Here is a 23,349-nt window from a genome sequence, read left to right on the forward strand (position 1 = left end):
TACCAGACTAAAAAGGAGGAGCAGAGGATTGACTCAATGGTGGAGAAGTAGAAACTTGTCAGAATCTCTTGGGCCATACCGAACTTCCTCAGTTGGTGGAGGAAGAAGAGTCTCTGCTGAGCTTTCCGCTGGATGGCAGTGATGTTGGACTTCGAGCTGAGATCCCTGGAGATGGTTACGCCTAGGAGACGGGCGCAGGGTACCCTAGCCACCTCGGTACCATGGATGTAGATTGGAGGAGGGGGGAGGAGCAGACTTCCTGAAGTCAATGATCAGCTCAACAGTTTTGGCAGTATTAAGCACCAGCATGTTCTCCTTACACAACTGGCAGATTCTCTCCACCTGCTAGCTGTACTCCTGGACATTGTCCTTAGTGACAAGGCCAACAATGGTGGTGTCGTCTGTGAACTTGATGACCTTGACAGAGTCGGCCGTGGATCTGCATTTGCTCCTGTACGCAATGATGGCTGCATGCGTTTCTTTGCTGGTCACCATGGTTAACAATGGAAGATCAATGATTTCAAGTATCACCATCCTTTTAACATGTCAAGTCTGCCATTCTAACCCAATCAGCCTGACATAATGATCTCCAGCCTTGTGCTCGTCAACATTCTCACCTGAGTTAAAGGAATACTATCGATTCACACATTTTTTTCAATTGCCACAGGAATTGTTTGGGAAGTGCTGCTAAGTACATTTTAGTAGCAACTTCTCTGTTTACTGTTAGCAAAATACATTCAAAGTTTACCGACGCCAAAACTGACGGCTGACTGAGCCATGAGGAGAGGAGAAATTCCCCTCACACTTGATCGGTTAACTCTATGTGCAGCTCTGGGTGTGACAGAGAGAGACAGGACACAGGAGCTGCAGCTGTTGGGAGCTCTGTTTCTGACTGAAGTGTCTGAAGAGAGCAGAGGAAATGTAACTAATTGTCACAGCTTTTTCATATTGTTTTTGCTTTCAGAGTTTGATATTTGCTTTCTGTAGTCTGATATGCAACTCTGGCTGTGCATTGAAGCAGACACCCCTTCTGCAATTGATTTGTCCCAATATAGCTAAATCCTACCCTCAATAAATTACAGCTTTTGCCTCTGATATTTAACATGAAAAGTAGGAAAATGTTTACACAGCTACTTAGACATTATTTGTACATTGTCATTTTAGAACACTTGGGTATCGATAGTATTCCTTTAACAAGACGATTACTGAAATGATCTCAGCAGGTCCTTCAATGAAAGCAATGAAATGCAGTGGAAAGGTTTTTTTGGGGATCCAGTTAATTTTCATGACAAAGGACTATGCAATTCATCTGAACACTCTTTATAACATTCGGGAGTATATGCAAATTGCTATTATAAAAAAATTAAAGGGGCACAATGGCGAAAAATTGTAAACATTTAAAATATGTGCAAACATATACAATTAAAGTGGACCCAAATGAATAATACAAGATTTCAGAAAAAAAAATCTATTTTCTAAATTATAATAATAGCAGCCTTTTTTCAGCTGCATGATGACAAATATATTTATTTATTTATTTGTTGTATTTATAAAGCGCCAACATATTACGCAGCGCTGGACATTAATTTATTGGAGGAACCCCTCCCCTCCTTTTATATTGCCGAGACAGAATTCGGCAAACTGGTGAAGTAGATGGTGTCCAGCAAAGGAGGAATTGCTAATGGCTGCCACCTGTATAATCCTAGTTATGGAAAGAGAAAAGGTGAAAAGCATGCACTGAAATGCTCATAGGCTTGAAGGAGTGTTTACTTATCTTTGTATGTGTCAAAGTGGTGCAACTAAATATTTTGAATTAAAACAATGTTTGGTTTGTGTCCGCTTTAAGAAGTACATTTTTTCAAGAGTAAAATGAGCCTTAAATTACTTTTCTCCTATGTTGCTGTCACTCACAGTAGGTAGTTGAAATCTTACAGAAGTGACAGGTTTTGGACTAGTCCATCTCTCCATAGGGGATGATGCTCAGCAAGGCTTTTATTCTTTATAAAGATATTCCCTAAAAAGGATTTAAACAATCAAGCTGGCCAGCTTCCCTGCTCGCTACACAGTTTTTTTGCAGTTTGACAGAGCAACTGCCATTCACTAAGTGCTTTTGAAAATAAATAAATCCCTGAGAATCCCCTATGAAGAGATGGACTAGTCCAAAACCTGTCACTTCTGTCAGATTTCTACTACCTACTGTAGGTGACAGCAACATAGAAGAAAAGTAATTTATGGCTCATTTTACTCTGGAAAAGACGTACTTATTTGTATATGTTTGCACATATATTTTAAATTTTACAATTTTTCGCCATAGTGCCCCTTTAAAAATAACCATACACAGGTCATACCTACCTCCTGTGTAATCTACTCCTCAACCTCTTTCTCCTATCCTGCGTCCCATTTATCTACTGTGATCAGTGGAATTCTCCGTACTCCATCTTAAAAATGGCCATTACCCCTAACAGCTTCCTGGTCAGCACACTGTTAAACTGAAATATCACCCACCTGAGCCATAGGGAAGCATGGACATTACCTTGCACATTCAGTTGTAACTGACAGCTGCTGATATGTAACTGACAGCAACTGGTATATTTCAATTCTGACAAAATATTGTCAGAACTGGAAGGGATCACAATAAGAAGAAAATGGTGCGCTTCTGAGAGGAACTGAGGATGAGATTAGTATGTAATATTCATTTGCAGCTACGTCATGTGTTTATTTTAAATAATTTTACTCGCTTCAGGTTCCCTTTAAGCACCAACTTTTCTCATTTCCAATATTTTTGACAGTCTCAAAACTTTTGTCCAGGACTGTACAAAACGCATATGTGTTTTGCATGCGTTTTTCTATTGTGCTTTATCACTAGGAAGACAACAGGAAGCGGAAATACATCAGAAAACATTGTTTTTCTTTTAACCATCCTGGCGGTATGGACGAGCTCAGCTCGTCCATCACCGCCGGAGGCTGCCGCTCAGGCCCTGCTGGGCCGATTTGCACCAAATAAAGAGCAGCACACGCAGCCGGCACTTTGCCAGCCGCGTGTGCTGCCCGATCGCCGCCGCTCTGCGGCGATCCGCCGCGAGCAGCGGCGAAAGAGGGTCCCCCCAGCCGCCTGAGCCCTGCGCAGCCGGAACAAATAGTTCCGGCCAGCGCTAAGGGCTGGATCGGAGGCGGCTGACGTCAGGACGTCGGCTGACGTCCATGACGTCACTCCGCTCGTCGCTATGGCGACGGTGTAAGCAAAACAAGGAAGGCCGCTCATTGCGGCCTTCCTTGTTTATTCTGGGCGCCGGAGGCGATCGGAAGAACGCCTCCGGAGCGCCCTCTAGTGGGCTTTCATGCAGCCAAACTTTCAGTTGGCTGCATGAAATAGTTTTTTTTTTATTTAAAAAAAACCCTCCCGCAGCCTCCCTGGCGATCTTATCAGAACGCCAGGGTGGTTAAAAGACATATAAAAAAACGTGAAAAACGCATACAAAACGCATTAAATTGCATCACCATTGACTTTCATTGTGTGCTTTTTGAAAAATATGCAACAAAACCAGTGTCTTTAAAAACGCATATTTTAACCACTTGAGGACCGCAGTGTTAACCCCCCTAAAGACTAGGCCATTTTTTTGCAAAAGTGGCCACTGCAGCTGTAATGCCTCGCTGCAGGGCCGCACAACTCAGCACACAAAATGATTACCCCCCCCTTTTTTCCTCCAGTGTTTTTTTATATAAATATTTGTTATTTTTAAATAAATTTCCTTATTTATTTTTTCCAAACTCCCTGCCTCCTCCTAGCCAGCCAATCACAGCGATCGGCTTCAGCGTATGAGAGCCGATCGCTCTCCTGTGTCCCAGGGGGACAGCCGTGTCACACGTCTAACAGCCTCCTAGCGCCGATCACCGCTGGGAGACTGAAGGCGGAGCAGAGCTCCACCACCCAAGCAGGGATGTGCGTGCGATCTCCTGCAAAACAGGCCGACAGGACCTTAGGCCAATCGGCGTTAGGCGGTCCTGGGGCTGCTGCCGCGGCCACGCCCAACGGCGTGACGCGGTTGGCTAGTTGTTAAAAACGCATACAAAAGCGTTTTTATATGCGGCCCATTGACTAACATTATACACATAAACGCTGCATTTTACGCAACATTAGCGTTTCTAAGTGTGTTCCCAGCCAAAATTATTTAGCAATACACTAGTAGTAAAAAAAAGCCCAGGTGCTAAACTGACCCCAGCAGTCTAGTTCTGCTACTGACTGAAAGCATGTGGTGCATTATGAGAATAGAAATACAACAAAAGAGACCCTGAACTGTTGACAAGCTGAAATCCTTTGCCAGAGAAGAATGGTAGAAGATTTCACTTTCAAAATCCCAGCAACTGAGTCTCCTCACATCCCAAATTTTTACTTGGGTCTCTGCCCCCCCTGTGGATTAGACAAGTTGCACCCTAATCTTAGCAGTGGTACAACTGCAGTACTTCAATAAAACTAACAAGATAAAATTGAAGGCGCCCCAAAGTAAGGGAAGTGGTTAAAGCAATCCTGAGCCTAAGCTCATGTTCAAAATAAGATATTAAACTAAAGAGAGGGAAAATTCAAGATCCTATTGAGGCTTCCTCAATGGTCCAATGTCCCCGGTCACCAAGCGTGGCCCCCTCCATATCAGTTCCGAGCTCCTCCTCCTGTTACAAGCTTGGCCTTACAGTAGCCACAGCATGGCCACGCTGAAGGAAGAGAAGGTGCGCAGCACTAATATGATTAACAACAACGCCTTGTCGCTAATCTTCTGGGAGGCTACGCTCAGCGATGGGGGACATCAGAACACCAATGAAAGCCTCAATAGGATACTGAGGCTTCCCTCTCTTTAGGTAAGGATCTTATTTTGTACTCCAGCTTCAAAGTCACTTGTCTTCAAAAGATTTAACCACCTGGGCGGTATGGACGAGCTCAGCTCGTCCATCACCGCCGGAGGCTGCCGCTCAGGCCCTGCTGGGCCGATTTGCGCCAAATAAAGTGCAGCACACGCAGCCGGCACTTTGCCAGCCGCGTGTGCTGCCCGATCGCCGCCGCTCTGCGGCGATTCGCCGCGAGCAGCGGCGAAAGAGGGTCCCCCCAGCCGCCTGAGCCCTGCGCAGCCGGAACAAAAAGTTCCGGCCAGCGCTAAGGGCTGGATCGGAGGCGTCTGACGTCAGGACGTCGGCTGACGTCCATGACGTCACTCCACTCGTCGCTATGGCGACGGTGTAAGCAAAACAAGGAAGGCCGCTCATTGCGGCCTTCCTTGTTTATTCTGGGCGCCGGAGGCGATCGGAAGAACGCCTCCGGAGCGCCCTCTAGTGGGCTTTCATGCAGCCAACTTTCAGTTGGCTGCATGAAATAGTTTTTTTTTAATTTAAAAAAAACCCTCCCGCAGCCTCCCTGGCGATCTTATCAGAACGCCAGGGTGGTTAACCACTTATTGTGTACTGATATTAAATTGGGATTATACTCCCAAAACTAAAATTTCAGTATCTACTCTTAGTTACATAAAAGAACATTTGACCGTATTCCCTGTGTGTAAAATTGTTTATTTTTACTGCAGAAAACAGTATAAGCTTGCTTATCTCTGGTTATTGGCAAAGTCAAGACTCTCCCTGCGCTTGTGTCTTCACTCTGCCCCCTCCTTTTCTGCTGAAGTGACTCCTGGCTGTTATCAGGGCGATATGTCCATCTAGCAGAGGGAGAGGGGCAAAGTGACACATGGGCCTATATCAAATTAACTTTTTCTCTTGACTTTTTTCACAGGTGACGGTGTTTTCCCAAGAATTTTTTTTCCAGCCGGGTGGCATGAAATAGTAGCCGGGTGGCATGAAAAAGTAGCCGGGTGAGGCGAGATGAGAGAATGCAGGGCCGGCGCTTCTCTGTGCAACTCTGCTTACAGCATAGGAGGAGATGAGCCAATGACAGCCGGGTGCGCACCAAAACTAAAAGAGCCTGGGGAGAACACTGGGTGATTTTTCACAACTTTTCAATTAAATGCCTTTTAATGCACTAGCAAGAAAAAAAATATTTAAAGAGAACCCGAGGTGGGTTTGAAGAATATTATCTGCATACAGAGGCTGGATCTGCCTATACAGCCCAGCCTCTGTTGCTATCCCAAACCCCCTAAGGTCCCCCTGCACTCTGCAATCCCTCATAAATCACAGCCACGCTGCTGACAAACAGCTTGTCAGAGCTGGCTGTGTTTATCTCTATAGTGTCAGTCTGCTGCTCTCCCCGCCTCCTGCAGAACTCCAGTCCCCGCCTGCATCCCTTCCCTCCCTGCTGATTGGAGGGAAGAGACGAGGGCAGGGACCAGAGCTATGCAGGAGGCGGGGGAGCAGCGGAGACTGACACTACAGATGTAAACACAGCCTCACAGCATGGCTGTGATTTATGAGGGATTGCAGAGTGCAGGGGGACCTTAGTGAGGTTTGGGATAGCAACAGAGGCTGGGCTGTATAGGCAGATCCAGCCTCTGTATGCAGATAACATTCTTTAAACACACCTTGGGTTCTCTTTAAAATAATTTCCATAATACTTTTCGCTTACTTTTTATATTTAAAAATATTTTAAAGAGAAGATGAAAAAAAATGATCTACTAGGAGAAAACTCAGGAGAAGACGTTAATTGCATATGAGCCCTACAGAAAGTTTTACCCGGCAATAATTACATTTGCCGATGACAAGAGAAAAGCAAGCTTCTACTGTTCTCTACAGTGAAGATGCATTATTCTACACACAGGGCTGTGGAGTCGGAGCAATTTTGGGTACCTGTAGTCGGAGTTGGAGTCTGTGGTTTTATAAACAGAGAAGTTGGATAATTTTTGTACCAGATCCACAGCCCTGGTAAGTATTAGACTAAGGAGTCATTGTCGAGTCAGATCCATTTTGGGTACCTGGAGTAGGATAATTTGTGTACCAACTCCACAACCCTGATGGGTCCACCTAAACTTCCTTAGGTATCAATGCCAAAACAGCACTAGTGTGTGAGCGCCTCTACTTCACATGCTAGTGGTGCTGCTATTTTGACTCAAAAAAACTGGGCATAGACTTGCACTGTTTTAGTGCTTAATAAAAACCGGTTAACTGTAAGTGGTTGAGTCTTCTGAGAAGTGAGAAGCTTTGACTATTTTCCTCTTTAGTTAGTTTAGTTATTTTGGGGGCATCTACAATGCTATGCTATACAGCAGGGGTCTGAATCTGTGGCTCTAGAGCAGGCATGGGCAAACTTGTCCCTCCAGCTGTTAAGGAACTACAAGTCCCACAATGCATTGCTGGAGACTGACAGCCACAGTCATGACTCATAAAGGCAAATGCATTGTGGGACTTGTAGTTCCGTAACAGCTGGAGGGCCGAGTTTGCCCATGCCTGCTCTAGAGCCATATGCAGCTCTTTAGCCATTTGGGTGCGGCTCTGATATTTTCAATTAGGCACTAGGGTGCCCAGGGGTTTAATTATAGGTGAGATGTCAAACTGTTTGTCTAGATAAGCTCTTAGGTCCTATGATGGGTCTCTCTGGTACTCATTATATGGAGGGATTAGCTATTCCTCATATTATAGGAATTTCCTTGTTCATATGCATACACTTTGTTGGAAAATAGTGTCCAGGATACAGATATGGATTGCTAGCAGAATCAGCAGCAGCGAGATGTAATGGTACAATACCCAGGCTGCTGCTTGTAATTATAGCTCTTAATGTGTTGGATGTAAATGGGCGGGCCAAGTACTACTAGGGGGCCTCATGTTCCATAACTAGTACACTGCTGAAAGGTCTAAAGTTGGCCAGTCTAAATTATTGTGCTTGCATGGGACTACAAGAACCAGCAGGGATCTACATGGTTTATTTTGGTGTACCTGCAACTTATGTAATAGTAACAGATATAATATACTATGTCGATCTCTGCTGGTTCTTGTAGTCCCACGCAGGCTGAATAATGTCGACTGGCCAACTTTAGACCTTTCAGCACTGTACTAATAACTCAGCCCAATATCAACCTGTGAGTCAGCCCAGTGTCACCCTGTAATTCGGCCCAGTATCACCCACCATTATTAATGTAACTGTGTGTCAATGTGAGTGCTATTCATTATTATTGCAAGGCACTGGCAATGTGGGGGCTTATCACCATAACTTTTCGTTCTAATCATTATCAAAATTCCAAGGAAATGCAAGGTCATTCTTCACGTTAAATGTGAGTATTTTTGTCATATTTCCATTTTAATGTGAATTATAGTTTTTGGCCATGATAAAATCTTATTACTATAACTTGTTTTATTTATTATTATTATTATTATTATTATTATTATTATGTTTTAAATATATCGCCGACATATTACGCAGCGCTGTACAGATTATATATATATATATATATATATATATATATATATATATATATATATATATATATATATATATATATATATATATATATATATATATATATATATATATATATATATATATATATATATTATATTTTAGTCTTGCCACTAACTGTCCCTCAAAGGAGCTCACAATCTAATCCCTACCATTGCCATATATCTATATTATGTAGTGTAAGTAGAGTAGTCCAGGGTCAATTTTTAGGGGGAGCCAATTAACTTATCTGTATGTTTTTGGAATGTGGGAGGAAACCGGAGTGCCCGGAGGAAACCCACGCAGACACGGAGAGAACATACAAACTCTTTGCAGATAGTGCCCTGGCTGGGATTCGAACCAGGGACCCAGCGCTGCAAGGCGAGAGAGCTTTATTGAATGAATGTCAGTGGCTAGTTTAAACTGACTCCTAAAAATATGGTGCTTGAAAAGAAATTTGGCCCTCAAAATAAATTGTAATCGTTCTATTGCTGATCTTTGGCTCTTTTGACGAATTTGTTTGCAGACCACTGCTATACAATATAGTTTTTGGAAATGGGCTGGTATTGCTAACTCTCAATTATCATTTTAATGAATGACAGGCATCAGTAACAACCTGAGAAAGGTTTTTACCTTTCAGAAACTCAAGCCCACTCTGAAACTGGTCACATGAAAGTCTCCCAGTCTTAGGTCCAAGAGGGGAATTATGACATTAGGAATGTAGCAGTTGTGTGTCTACTTGTGACATTAAAATTAAGCTATTTAAACTTTTTTTTTTTTTTTTTGTAAAAAGAGACATTGAGATTGAAACCTAAGGCACTTTTTTTTGCAAGAGAAACTAACATGTTTCTTACTGAATTTTTTCGCGTCCATCAGATGCACCACTATCTTCATCACATGGTCGAGAATAATGTTGACCTTAAAGAAAACCCGAGGTGGGAATTATATTAGTGGGGCACAGAGGTGCCGCTCCCCCGCCTCCTCTGTATCGGCGTTACCCACCCGCGTCCCTTCCCTCCAATCAGCGGGAGGGAAGGGACGTGGGCGGGTAGCGCCAATACAGAGGAGGCGGGGGAGCGGCGCTAACAGACATCGCATAGGTAAACATTGTGCTGGCGACACGCTGCGCGTCGCTAGCACGGTGGAGGGGACAGCAGATCGCAGGGGGGTCCTGGGGGCACACCATAGGGCAACAGAGGCTGGTGATAGTGTGCACAACCAGCCTCTGTGCCCCACTAATATAATTAAATCCCACCTCGGGTTCTCTTTAAACTTAACAGTTTCTTCACTTTCAAAACCTCACTGGCCTTTGGAAAACATGACTCATCCCCCACCTCCAATACAAAACAATGGCAAGGAGCGCTGGCTGGATTGGTTGTAAATTGCACCCATATCTGTGATCTGCAAACTTGGCTCTCCAGCTGTTAAGCCGCATCTACACGCGTAGATGCGGCCGCGATGCTCCTTATCAATCGAGCCGCTGATGCGGCTCGATTGATAAGATCCGACAGGACGGATCTACGCACCGCAGATTCTCTGCTCGATCCCCGCGAGGGGACAATGGCAGGGAATCGTGCGGGAGATAAGCGGCGCCGGCGGGCACGAGCGGGGAATCGAATGCGGGGCACGAGCGGGCAATCGAATGCGGGGCACGCGGAAGAGGCGATCCGGCGGCTAATCGAGCCGCCGGATCGCTGCAATGTCCCATGGTGTAGATGGGGCTTTAAGGTGGTCACACACTTATAGATTTGCAGCAGATTCGTCAGATAGATTTCTGTCAGATGCCTATCAGGTTGAATCTGAAAGGAATGTATCTGATATGTGCCACAAAGTAGGAATCGAATTTCAATAGATTTCAGAATGAAATTCGATCTAAATACAATGTTGCACAATTTGACCCAATGCAACCCTATGGGCCATCTATCAGCTGCCAGCAGCCGATCGACCCAGAATTTCCACCCGGACCGATCGATCAAATAGATTGAAATCGGCCGATGCTGATCGATCATGCTTTCTGCTGTATCGATTTAAAGCCGATTCGATCAAAACGGTCGAATCGGCCGCCGATCAATGGCTAAAATCGACCAGTGTATGGCCTGCTTTAAGGAACTACAAGTTCCACAATGCATTTGCCTTTATAAATCATGACTGTGGCTTTCAGACTTGTGCAATGTATTGTGGGAATTGTAGTTCCTTAACAGCTGGAGAGCCAAGTTTGCAGATCACTGACATAGACCAACATCAACAGATCCAGAGGCGTCTACAAAGTAAACATCACCTTTATTAATACAATGGAGCATAAACTATGAAAACTCCCTATCCCACCATAAAACAAGGGCATCAGCGATATGGCATCAAAACGGTTGGATTTCACATAGCCTGCTGTGATGCATACACCACTCACTCATACCAAACACTAGCACACCTAAGAAGTCTGGCCAGCCGTATGTACAGTCCTGATTTTGGGGTCTGTGCTATGGACCATTCAAAGACCATGGGACCACTCACACAGCTATTGAGTAAGTAAGGCTTCAGTATCACAGCAAGTGTATGCACTGACAGTGCTGTCAACTGCAGTATGTAGTTGTAAATAAGTTGAAGCAACTGTGTCTGCTTGCAGTCTCCTACAGGCTCTCATCACCATCAGGATGCTTGCACTTAAGGGGCCCATACACTTCTATAGAATTGATCGATCAGAAATCGATTCTTTCAAATGTATCGATCGATTTGTGGCCGATTTAGATGGATTTGATCTATCTGGCAGGATGGAAGATCTAGGTCGATCTGCTGCTGCCAGCGATCTGCTGCTGCCAGCAGATCGATGGGCCATAGAGTTGCATTGGATCTAATGGTCCAATAATGCATTTAGATAGATTTCCAATAGATTAATATATTTTAAAATGAAATCTATTGGAAATCTGTTCCTAGTGTGTGGCACACATCAGATGGATAATTACAACAGAGAAAGAACATGTGTGCATCAACCAAGTGAACCTGACAAATCTGGCTTTGCAAATTTGGCCTATTGGCTAATCACGAGACATTGCTTATGCAAATAAGCGTTTGCTTTCGCATGCCTAAATATGCAGGGTCAAAAACCGCAAAACAATCGCCCTGCGGGAATTAGTTCATGCTATACAGCACTATCCAGGGGCGCCAAGGGGAGGCTTCCCATTGCCCCCATACAACCGGGGGGCTGCGGGGGTCCCAGGCACTCTCACCGCCTGGAACCCACACAGCGGCACCCCGGAGGTGGAGGCTGGGGGGTGCAGGCGATCTCCCCAGCGTTCACTTGGTTGATGCACACATGTTCTTTCTCTGTTGTAATTAGCATTGCATTTCTTTTTTCTGAGGGCAGGTAGTGAGTGGCTTGTTTTAGGAGGCGAGAGCCCTGGAGCAGGCTATTTACGCCTGTCCGCCCCTTATGTGTCGCGCCCAGGTTATGCGCATATAGCAGAACGCAATGGACGTTGAGGTAAGTGCCTGTTTTTAATCTTGGGAGGTGTGTGCGGGCGGCTCTTCCCGGCGCTGGCCACGCTGGGGAGATCGCCTGCACCCCCCAGCCTCCACCTCCGGGGTGCCGCTGTGTGGGTTCCAGGCGGTGAGAGTGCCTGGGACCCCCGCGGCCCCCCGGTTGTATGGGGGCAATGGGAAGCCTCCTCGTGGCGCCCCTGGATAGTGCTGTATAGCATGAACTAATTCCCGCAGGGCGATTGTTTTGCGGTTTTTGGTTTTTGACCCTGCATATTTAGGCATGCGAAAGCAAATGCTTATTTGCATGAGCAATGTCTCGTGATTAGCCAATAGGCCAAATTTGCAAAGCCAGATTTGTCAGGTTCACTTGGTTGATGCACACATGTTCTTTCTCTGTTGTAATACACATCAGATGGATTCCTGTCAGATTCAACCTGACAGGCATCTGACAGAAATCTATCTGATGGTTGAATCTGCTGCAATTGCTATAGCTGTATCAGAGATCTGGTCAGTGGCTTACAATCTCCAGTAGAAACCCACAATATGACACAGGCTAGTCTGAGTGTAAAGCACATTGCTACTCACATGTCCTGGTACCGCCCACCATAGTTATGTCATGTGCCCACAACATGTATCACCCTCCAATCAGGGCTTCCTCAGATGGTCATGACTGGAGCGGTGGGTTCCAGGTAAAGTAGACCCCGATGCCAGTTTTATACTGTGACAGGTACTTATCCGTTAGCCGAGCGCATCCTCTAGGTGGCGACAAAACTCCACCAGAGTTACATCTTTCCCTACTATCCATGTCGGCCTGGAGGGGGAATAGTAATTAGCGCCACCTGCCGGATGCGCCCGGCTAACGGATAAGTACCCTGTGACACACCAAGGAGTTCTCTAAGTGTCAGTGTCAAAGGCAGCATGCTACAAATATTGTAGCGAACAGACCCCATAGTAACTATACTTACCTACAAAAGCCTAGGGTTCCAAAGGAAACACCTTCCAAATTCATAAAATTGAAAGGATAATTTGTGTGTGAATATTTTAAAGTGTACCTGAGATGAAAAGAAAAAAAAAAAAAATTATACATACCTGGGGCTTCCTCCTGCCCCCTTCAGCCTTATCTCCTCCTTGCGCTGTCCTCCGCCTCCTGGATCTTCTGTAAGGGCTCCTGATGTCTTCGGCCAGTCGCTCCCGCGGCCAGGAGAGTTCTGCGTCTGCGCAGTAAGCCCCGACTTGCCGAAGATATCGGGAACCCTCATGGAAGATCCAGGAAGCGGAAGCCCCAGATATGCACCCCTTCCCCCCAGTCCTTTCTCTGGCTCACCCACACTTCACCCACCATATTCCTACCAACCCTTTGTCACCCCTCCACCACTACCACATGCTATTCCTCCACCTGCTTCTCCAGCTGGTCCCAGTGCTTTCTCCCTCCATCCTCAACCCACCCATTCCTAGACCCCCACTGGTCCCCAAACTCCCAGCCAACCCCCTTCCAGCCCCTCCACACTCCTCTTGCATCCGCAGACCACACCATAATAATCTCATTCCCATCCATACAACCCCCAGGCACTCTCTCCCTCTGTTTTGTGGTCTATGGAATGCCAGATCTGTCCGCAACAAGCTCACATCCATCCATGAGCTCTTCCTCTCTAAATCCCTCACCTTCCTCGCCCTCACAGAGACATGGCTCACCCCCTCTGACTGTACCGCAGCCGCTGCTCTCTCCTATGGGGGACTGCATCTCAGTCACACCCCCAGACCTGACAACAGGTCTGGAGGAGGAGTGGGTCTGCTTCTCTCTGCATCCTGCACCTTCCGGGTCCTATCACCGCCCCCTTCCCTGCACTTCTCATCCTTCGAGGCCCATGTAATCCGCCTGTACCAACCTCTCCCAGCCATCATTGCGGTCCTATATCACCCCCCATCTGCTCCAACTTCACTCTTCCTGGACAACCTGGCCTCCTGGCTCCCCCACATCCTGTCATCTGACCTCCCCACCATCATACTCGGGGATTTCAACTTACCTATCGATGAGCCTATCTCCACTGCTGCCAAGCAGCTACTCTCCCTCACCAAATCCCTTGGTCTCTCTCAGCACACAAATTCCACCACCCACCGCGCTGGTCATACTCTTGACCTCATATTCTCAAAGTCCACCTCCCTCAGCAACCTGGACATCGCACCTTTCCCTATCTCTGACCATCACTATCTCCCCACCAACAACTTCTCTCCCCACCCCTCAGCCTGGTCGATGGCAGAGAGACCTACGTAATCTCAGCCCAAATGTCCTAGCAAGTCCCCTTCTCTCCCTCTCCTCCCACCTACCCACCCTAACATGCCCCAATGAAGCGGCTGCACAATATAACCTTGCCCTCTCATCTGCTTTAGATCAAGCTGCCCCCTCAATCTTCCGCCCTATCAAGCCCCCCAACCCTGGCACAACACCCACACACGTAACCTCAGGAAAGAAACTCGAGCAGCCGAACGGAAATGGAGGAAATCACATCTCAATGCTGACTTCCTAGATTACAAGGCCAAACTGTTACTCTTCCACACTGCCCTCTCTGAGGCTAAACAAAGGTACTTTGCAGCACTGATTGTAACCCAAGCTTCCAACCCTCGACAGCTTTTTGCTACCTTCAATTCCCTCCTCAACCCCACTCCTCCCCCTCCCAGCTCCTCCCTCTCAGCCAATGACCTTGCCAACCACTTCACCACTAAAATTGCAACAATACGCAATGAAATTTCCCTCCTCCATCCCTCCCTTACCAATGCGTCTCAGGTTGTCCCCTTGCCTTCCCTCCCAGCGGCTCCCTTGTCTCATCCACCCCTCGCCTCTTTTGCTCCTGCCACCATTGATGAAGTTAGCCTGCTGCTAGTGGCTTCCCCCCCCCCCCCCCACATCCTCTCCCTGTGATCCGGTACCCGCGAATACTCTTCGTCCCCACTTTCCTGACCTGGCCCCAGTCCTCACCTCCTTGTTCAATCTCTCCCTTTCCACAGGCATCTTCCCCAAAGCATTCAAACAGGCCACTGTGCTTCCCCTGCTGAAAAAAACCCTCACTCGACCCATCCCTACCCTCAAACTACCGCCCAATCTCCCTCCTTCCCTATGCTTCTAAACTCCTCGAACGCCTAGTCCACCAGCGCATCACCCAATACATCAACACCAATACCCTACTTGACCCCCTACAGTCTGGATTCCGACCTGCGCACTCAACTGAAACAGCCTTTGCCAAGGTGGTCAACGACCTTATCCTTGCCAAGGCCAAAGGCAGTTATTCCATCCTGCTCCTCCTTGACCTCTCTGCAGCATTTGACACTGTTGACCACTCCCTCCTCCTCCAATCACTACAGTCCATGGGCATCCATGGGCTTGCCTTGGCCTGGATCTCCTCCTACCTATCCAATCGCTCCTTCACCACTTCCTTCAATGGCTCCTCCTCAACTCCTGCCCCCCGTTCAGTTGGGGTCCCCCAGGGCTCTGTTCTAGGCCCCCTTCTTTTCTCCATATACACTTCCTCAATTGGCAAGCTTATCTCCTCCCTGGGCTTCAATTACCACCTTTATGCAGATGACACTCAGATTTACCTCCATACCCCCGATCTCTCAGCCACCACCATAAACAAGGTCTCCTCGTGTCTCTCAGCAATTTCCTCCTGGATGTCAGCTAGGTTCCTAAAGCTTAACCTAGACAAAACTGAGCTCCTGATCTTTCCACCCCATGCTGCTGCACCCATCCCTGGTTTCCACCTCACAATCGACAACACAACCATTCTCCCTACCTCCCAGGCCCGCTGCCTGGGTGTCACCTTGGACTCTGACCTCTCCTTCATCCCACACATCCAAAACATCACAAGAGCCTGCAATTTCCACCTCCGTAATATCTCCAAGATCCGCCCATTCTTAACCCCGGACACGACCAAACTGCTCATCCATGCCCTCATCATCTCCCGCCTTGATTACTGTAACTCACTCCTTTCTGGCCTCCCCCTGAAACGCACTGCCCCCCTTCAATCAGTGATGAACGCGGCTGCAAGACTCATCCATTCTTGCATCGCTCTGCATCCACATCTCCCCTTTGTGAATCCCTGCACTGGCTCCCTATCCGTCTCAGGATAAGTTTCAAGATTCTATGCCTGGCGTATAAATCTGTGCACAAAACATGCCCTACCTACATCTCGGAGCTTGTTCACAAGTATACACCAGGTCGCCCCCTCTGTTCCTCCAACGACCTTCGCCTCACCACCCCACGCATTTCACACTCCCATGCCCGCCTGCAGGATTTCTCAAGAGCTGCCCCCACCCTCTGGAATGCCCTTCCACCACCCATCAGACTTGCTCCCTCTTTCAACACATTCAAGCAAGCCCTCAAAACCCACCTCTTTATGATGGCCTACCCACCTCCTACCACACAGTAACTCTCTAAGGAAAATTTAACAGCCCCCCCCTAGTGTTTCCACCCCTCCCTTTAGATTGTAAGCCTCTGGCAGGGCCCTCCACTCCCTAGTGTAATCTACAGGATCATGTGCTCCTGTCCTATGACAGCCTGTACTTGTATTACTGGGCCTACCTAACCAGCCCATATTGCATGATCATGTATTTTGTACAATTTGTATGTATAACTTTGTTCTATGTGTATAACCCTATGTATGTCATCCTTGTATCATTGTATATATTTATTGTCCAGCGCTGCGTAATATGTTGGCGCTTTATAAATACAATAAATAATAATAATAATAATAATAATAATAATAATAATAATAATATGATGTATAAAATGTTATTTTCATCTAAGGTTCCACTTAAGTGTAAAATACTAAACCTACCACAAACCTAGTAGGAAAAAAAAAACATTTTTGCAACTTTTACTCATGGTGCTCCCTGCAGGAGAGCCCAGCAGAAGAGCCCAGTGCATGACAATCTCACCGCACCATGTCTTATTGCATATTAACCAGCGGTAGAGTGCACCGACAGGGTAATATGCGTAGCTCCGCCGCTTCCTCAGTTACATGCTCCCTGTTTGACAGGAAGTACGTCACTGGAGTTTCTTCGCCCTGCGGCTGCTAGACGCACCCACAATCAAGCATTCACACTCGCCTTGTCCCCATACACTGCCATTGCTGCACAATCCATGTGGTAGGCACGGTTCATGTAGCAATGCACTGCAGAGTTTGCGTTGATTCCCCTACTTCTGTTGCACCGCACAACGTCGCCATAGTGTGCAAATCCCCATAGACTTACAATACCCTCGTGGCGAGCTGCAGCAGCATTTTAACTCAGATCTCCATTCTCTTTCCCACAAATGAGTATCAAAAAATGAAGCCACAGAAAATTCATAATGCAAAATTGTTACCCGACTGAACCAGCCCTCACAGATCAGGAAAAGACAACAGACATGGCTCAAATGTAAAAAAAAAAAAAAAAAAAAAAAAAAAAAAAAAAAGGGGGATATATGGGGTAAATTGAACAGCAACTACTGGGTTGAGCATAGGAAGAATACCTGAATTACACAAAACAGCAGACAACAAATGTGAAAACAAGGGTACTGGGGGATACATGGTCACATGAACAGAACACATGAACAGCACGTATAGTGGGTTCAGCAGCTTGAGCACACAAAGCACAATTGTATTTGTGGTCAGGACAGGGCAGCAGGGCTTCTCTCACCTTCACCAGCCACACGCCTGTGTTCTGCTTGGCTCCGCTAAGGTCCAGCTCTCCTTTATCCGCAGCCATGGCACTACAATCAGTCTCTCCTTTCCACCACTGTAGCAAGTAGATGTACACACAGGAAGGAACACAAGCCGGTGCACACTTCAGTACGGAACGCAGGATGGGACACACTTCCGGAAGCGCTCATGCTTGCTTGCCCCTGTTGGATTCAAGCAGAAAAGCAATGTAGCAGTCTAGCTCGCACATTATCATATGGCACTGTACAATGAGCGTCTGTGTGCCGCTGCAAGCAGGCAGAGACCACTGATAAGCGTTTTATCGCAGTCATATTCATGAATATAAAAACAAACTCGTAAGCTACTACATGCAATATGCAGAAGTGGTGGTTAACGCACAGATGGGCTTACACAAACAAATATGCATGGGAGTTCCGTACTGTTCTATAGATTAGAACACAGTCCTCTCTGAGCACCATGCATTTCAGTGGCAATATGTATTAGTGCTATAGCCCACTAGAGTTCTTAGCCACACTTTGGAACTGGCACCGCTTCCAAATGTTCTAGGCTAATTGAAGTCAAAGGAGCAGAGCCCACCGAGCAATTGCAAATGTGGAACCTGCATCTTTTTGGAGTAATTCACTGAATTAATTCAGTATAGGAAAGTGATGGTCCAAAATCGCTTTCTAAATTGTTCTGGAACCGCTGCAAAATCACTCGGCATTGAGGCTGATTTTGCAGTCTCAGGTGGGCATCCAGTGGCATCCAAGTGGTTCACACGGACGTTTTGCTGGCATGCGTTTTAAAAGTAACGTTTTTAGGGATCTACCGCCCTCTCATGCAAGTGAATAGGAGCGTTTACTACAAGCTTTTGCAGGCTTTCATGAAAGCCTGGCAGTTGATCCCAGCGTCTCATCTCAAAAGCAACATGCAGCATCTAGAAGACGTTTGAAAGCCCATAAAGACAGAAAGTCCAGCCTTTCCATATACTTCCTGTAAAAAAAAACACAGCGTTTGAACTAAACGCTAAGCCGAAGCTCAGCAGAAGCCCATGTGAACCAGCCCTTAGGCCACATTTACACTTGAAACCGCAGTCGCTTAGCGATCGCAGTTTTTCATTGAGATTCTTGGAGATTTTTCTGCAATTGCGTTTTGAGATCCTCATTCCAGTTAAAAAAATTCAGCTATCACGCTGCAGTGTAAGCGATCCGATAGGATTACATGTGCTGCATCGGCGATCAGCAAAGAGCAAAACGCCCTAGTGTGAATGAGGCCTTAATGATATCTAGCTGCTTTGCATGAGTAAACAGCAAATCTTCCACACCCTTTTTAGTAAGTCAATACACTGTATTACAGATCTGTTTCGTATCATGCGTACACACACATAGCTCCCAACAATCCCTTTTTGGGAATCAAATCCTTACATCTCTCTTTCTCTGAAGATCCAGCATGCCGGATCTTTAGCAATCCCGACGCCCAAGCACTGGCCGATCGCATTGTTCTCCCTGCTCCCTCTGCCTACAGAAATCCAATCAGTTGTGTGTCGTTCATTCCCCCTCTGCCCCACTCCATAGCAACAATCGTTAGGGTGGCACTCATAAGCCAAGAGAAGGGAATGTGCTGGGTCCTCCTTGTGTACCAACAGGGTCCAAGGACAAAAAAATCTCTTACCCGAACAATTACAAATAAAAACTGAAGTTATTGGAAAAAAGGCACAGGCCTGGAGGTCTGACTCCCAAGCACTCCGCGATCGCATTGTTCTCTTCACTTCCTCTGCCCACAAAATCTGCTTCATCGTGTCCCGCTCATTCTTCCTCTGCCCCACTCCATAGCAACAGACGTGTCACAAGCCTAGAGGCTAGTGACGCATCTGTACAGCATCGCCACAGCACCATCGTCCAAGGCATCGTGTACCTATCCCTTCCATGTTACATAAATCCCCTGCGTGTACGGGGCAACATGACCAAAAAGAAAGAAACCAAAGAAGAATGGAAAAGGAGGGCAGTTGTGAAGTAAGCTGTGGGCATTTCACATTTTAAGGAGGAACTTTAACCCAGGATCGAACTTCATCCCAATCAGTATTTAACCCAGGATCGAACTTCATCCCAATCAGTAGCTGATACCCCCTTTCCCATGAGAAATCTTCACATTTTCTCAAATACATCATCAGGGAGGTCTGTGTGGCTGATATTGTGGTGAAACCCCTCCCACGGTGTGATGTCGTGGCCATGGTACTGAAGTTTGCTGTCTGTGAAGCTCGTTGCATTGTGGGAAATAATGTCTTTTTCTAACTGCCAAGCAAATAATATCTCCCTCTGTGCACATAGAACATAGAATTAATCACTTCCGGACCTTGATAATTTACATCTATGCCCTGTTTTGATCCTTTAATACTTGCCAGGGCATAGATTTCAATCATCCTGCACACATGCTACCACCGATTGCGCCGCTCTCTTCCTGCCACAGATCACTTCACTTGCCCTGCTGTCGGTATGACAGCAGAGCTGTGTGAGCCGGTTAGGAGCTGTTTTCATTGGCTCCTGACCCTGTCATCATTGTAAGCCAATTTCTTTGATTGATGACAGCATCAGAATTCAGAAACCAATAAAAGCAGCTCCTGACCTGCTCGCACAGCTCTGCCATCATAGCGAGGGATGGAGGAGGCAGGAGCAGTGGGGATGTGGCCATTCGTTGGGAGGCGCGGTTCTTTGGTACCAGCAGTCTCTGGTCCTTAAGGGGCCAGAGACTGCTCGTTTGGAAGTGGTTAATAAAGTCACAGTAAGCCAATGAGTGGGAGAATGGGCTGTTAGGGTGTGGGAAGTGTGCAGTGAAAATGGCAGCATAGTGCATTTAGATTTGTACACATTGAGTAATGATTACTGTTCGATTGTTACTGCAACATTGCAGTGTACAGACACGCTTCCCAGGTATAGCCAAGAAAAGTGTACCGTTCAATGAAGAGGAGAAGGGACGACGGGGCTGCACACAATCAAACGACTTCCAATGGGTAGGTTAAAGAGGAACTCCAGCCTAAACAAAGATACTGTCATTAAGTTACATTAGTTATCGTAATTAAAACAGATAGGTAATATAATCTCTTACCCACACTGTTTTAAAAGAACAGGCAAATGTTTGATTTCATGATGGCAGCCATCTTTTTGGTTGAAAGGAGGTGACAGGGAGCATGAGACACAATTCCAACTGTCCTGTGTCCTGATCACCTCTCCCAGTTGCCAGGCAACGTGAATAACAACATAGGAAATCCCATGATGCTCTGCACAGCATCAGGGGAAAAAAGCCCGGGCTTTTTTTTTTTGGTGGGTGGAACTTAGCAAAAAATGCAGCTAAAAATGATGCTTTGGTAAGAAAAACAAGTTCTGATGCTGTGAAATTGTTAAAGAAACACCAAGCCTTTTCAGTTCTGCTGAGTAGATTTTTAGTCCGGAGGTTCACTTTAAGCGCAAATGAAATGCTCTTGTCAATTGTCCACGTTTCTTCTGTATTTTCTCCCAGAAGATACATTATCTTATCTACAAAATAACTCTTCAGCACCTGCATTCTATAAATGGGGTAAGAAAAGGTAATTGAATAAGGGCCCATGTGGGTCAAAATGCTAATCGAGTTTGTTGGACACCTATACACATTAAATACTTTTTCAGGACCTCACCGAACATCTCGGATGGAATGCTAAACAAGGTTGTAAGACACACACACCTGTGCACACACACAATACTTTCCTGAGAGCCTGCAGAAGAAGTATCTCGCCAGGTTTTCTCTAGCATGTATAGGAGCCTTTTGGTAGCAACAAGTGGCAGAGCAAAGAAGCAATATGTAATGATGGAGCATCCTCTGTCTCCTCATTTCAACTCGAATATGTTTTCAGGGATGCTTCGGAGGCTTCGGAAGCACTTGTGTCGCTTGAATGGAAAAAATACAAATGAACCATGGTTCAGTGTGCTCTGCTCTCTGGTGAGGGCAGGAGGGGGAGGACAAGTGGGAGCAAGCTACTAGCCTTAAGAAACAACAACTGTGACTGAGCATGGTTTTCCAGTGTGCCTGATTGCTTGCCTGATTTGCTTCCCCTGGCATTGGTGGAACTCCTGCGCACAGTTTGTGAAGTCAGGTAAGACCCCGATATCAAATGTAACTTCTGTAAACTACAGTTCAAGTCATTCCAGGAGTTCACCTTATGAAAGTGTTCACCAGTTGATCCACTAGTCTATGGCAGCTGATGCAACTGTAATATTGTCATGCATTTTTTCTGCAGTTTATTGTTTATGAAATATGCTTATTGTGTAGCTTGTTTTAATGGAAAAGTCTGTATACTCTGGCAAATTAGGGCACCCCAAATCATGGTTAATTTTCCGGTACCTTTCAAAGCGTGTACAGATGTGCCCACGGTTAGTGACGGGGCCCACTGGAAAATTTTGGCCATCATTATTGCTATTTTCTGCTACATGCATGGCAGCTGGCACTCTCTGTTACGCTCATGGTGTCCTCGGACGATGTCTCAGAAGTTCTGGTGGGACACTGTCTTATTATCTAGGGAGTACGCCCAGGCATATCGCCCCTCTTGTACTGCAGGAGCCAGATTCACAGCACTAGCAGTCTGGCATGAAGGACACAGTCATTTTAACCCCTGGCCAAACAATGGTCAGTGCTGTTTTGTCTCAGCAGCAGCACCATGTTGCAATTCTGTTCTGACTCACACAGTCCTGTCAGTCTCACAGCCACTCTGTCCTGTTGGTCTTGCCAGATAGGGAATCCTGCCAGTCCCTCCTGTCCTTCCAGTCCCTCCTACCAGTCTCATCTGTCCTTCCATTCCTTAGTGTCAGTCCCTTCTGTCCAGTCTGTTCTTCCAGTTGCTCTTGTCTTTCCAGTCCAACATGCCAGTCTTTCCTGCATGTCCCTCCTGTCCAGTCCATCCTGCAAGTCTCTCTTGTCCCTCCTGTCCTTCCAGTCTATCCTGCCAGTCCCTCTTTTTACAATCCATCCTCCTAGTATCTCCAGTCTGTTCTGCCCTTTTCACAATGCAGAGTCCGCCCTCCTTTTCTTTCCGCCATCGGTGGGGCAATGTCAGGGGTTGTGACCTGGTGGCCACCACCAGGCAAGAAAGTAGTCCTCCACCCACTAAGGATGTCAGCCCATAATCCCTTGTGGAGTGCTCTGGTGAAGACCTGTGTTTACCACGTCCTGGGAACTCCTACACTAACCATCGGAGCCACAATCAACAAGGCCTTGTCACTCTCATTCTCCCCTTTCCCTTTCTGTAGAGCAGAATGCACTTTAGAGCAAATAGCCAGAGTTGATATAGCTGCACTGGGGAGAACTATGACTGATTATATGCTTGTTTTAGGTTTCAGCATGGCAGACAAGACATGGACGAGAGTTCCAAAGGAAGTGGAGTTTCTGAGAAGTCCTGGATGTGAGAGCGAGGGAAGGTGGCCCAAATGGAGGACAGGAGATTTTCAAGCGCAAAGCAAATGTAAATGTGTGGGATGGTATCTGGAAACTAATTTGGAATTTAATTTATCTGGAAATTTAAAGGGATCCGAACTGCTTTTTTTTCGTTCAGTTTGTCCTGGTTTCTAATAGCTGTAGGAGCTGCCCCCCATCCTTCCCTCTGCCCTAATTTATCCAGGGGAAGGTGTGGATGTAATCAAGTGTAACTTCTGTAAACTATTTGAAGTACAGTGTCCTATCTCCACCCCCCACACACGCACATTGCTACTGCTAATTAAATACAGCAATCCTTATCGCCTGCTCTTCTGCTCTTTCTGTGGATGGCACGCAGTGGAAGAAGCGCAATAAAAGCCTCTAACAAACATTTAAATGTAAAAAGAAGAG

At 46.4% G+C, this 23,349-nt stretch overlaps 1 protein-coding gene across 1 annotated transcript in view; it reads right to left on the bottom strand.

The window, feature by feature from the left end:
* GTF2F2 (general transcription factor IIF subunit 2) overlaps nt 1-17,671 on the bottom strand; it is a 268,355-nt gene extending 250,684 nt beyond the window's left edge. Inside the window, exon 1 of the mRNA XM_068265221.1 lies at nt 17,501-17,671. Within this exon, the coding sequence (XP_068121322.1) occupies nt 17,501-17,569 (69 nt within the window). The 5' untranslated portion in view covers nt 17,570-17,671. The remainder of the gene's footprint in view (nt 1-17,500) is intronic.
* Between the last annotated feature and the right edge of the window lie 5,678 nt (nt 17,672-23,349).

This window comes from Hyperolius riggenbachi, chromosome 2 (genome assembly GCF_040937935.1).
Source record: "Hyperolius riggenbachi isolate aHypRig1 chromosome 2, aHypRig1.pri, whole genome shotgun sequence".
Classification (NCBI taxonomy): domain Eukaryota; kingdom Metazoa; phylum Chordata; class Amphibia; order Anura; family Hyperoliidae; genus Hyperolius; species Hyperolius riggenbachi.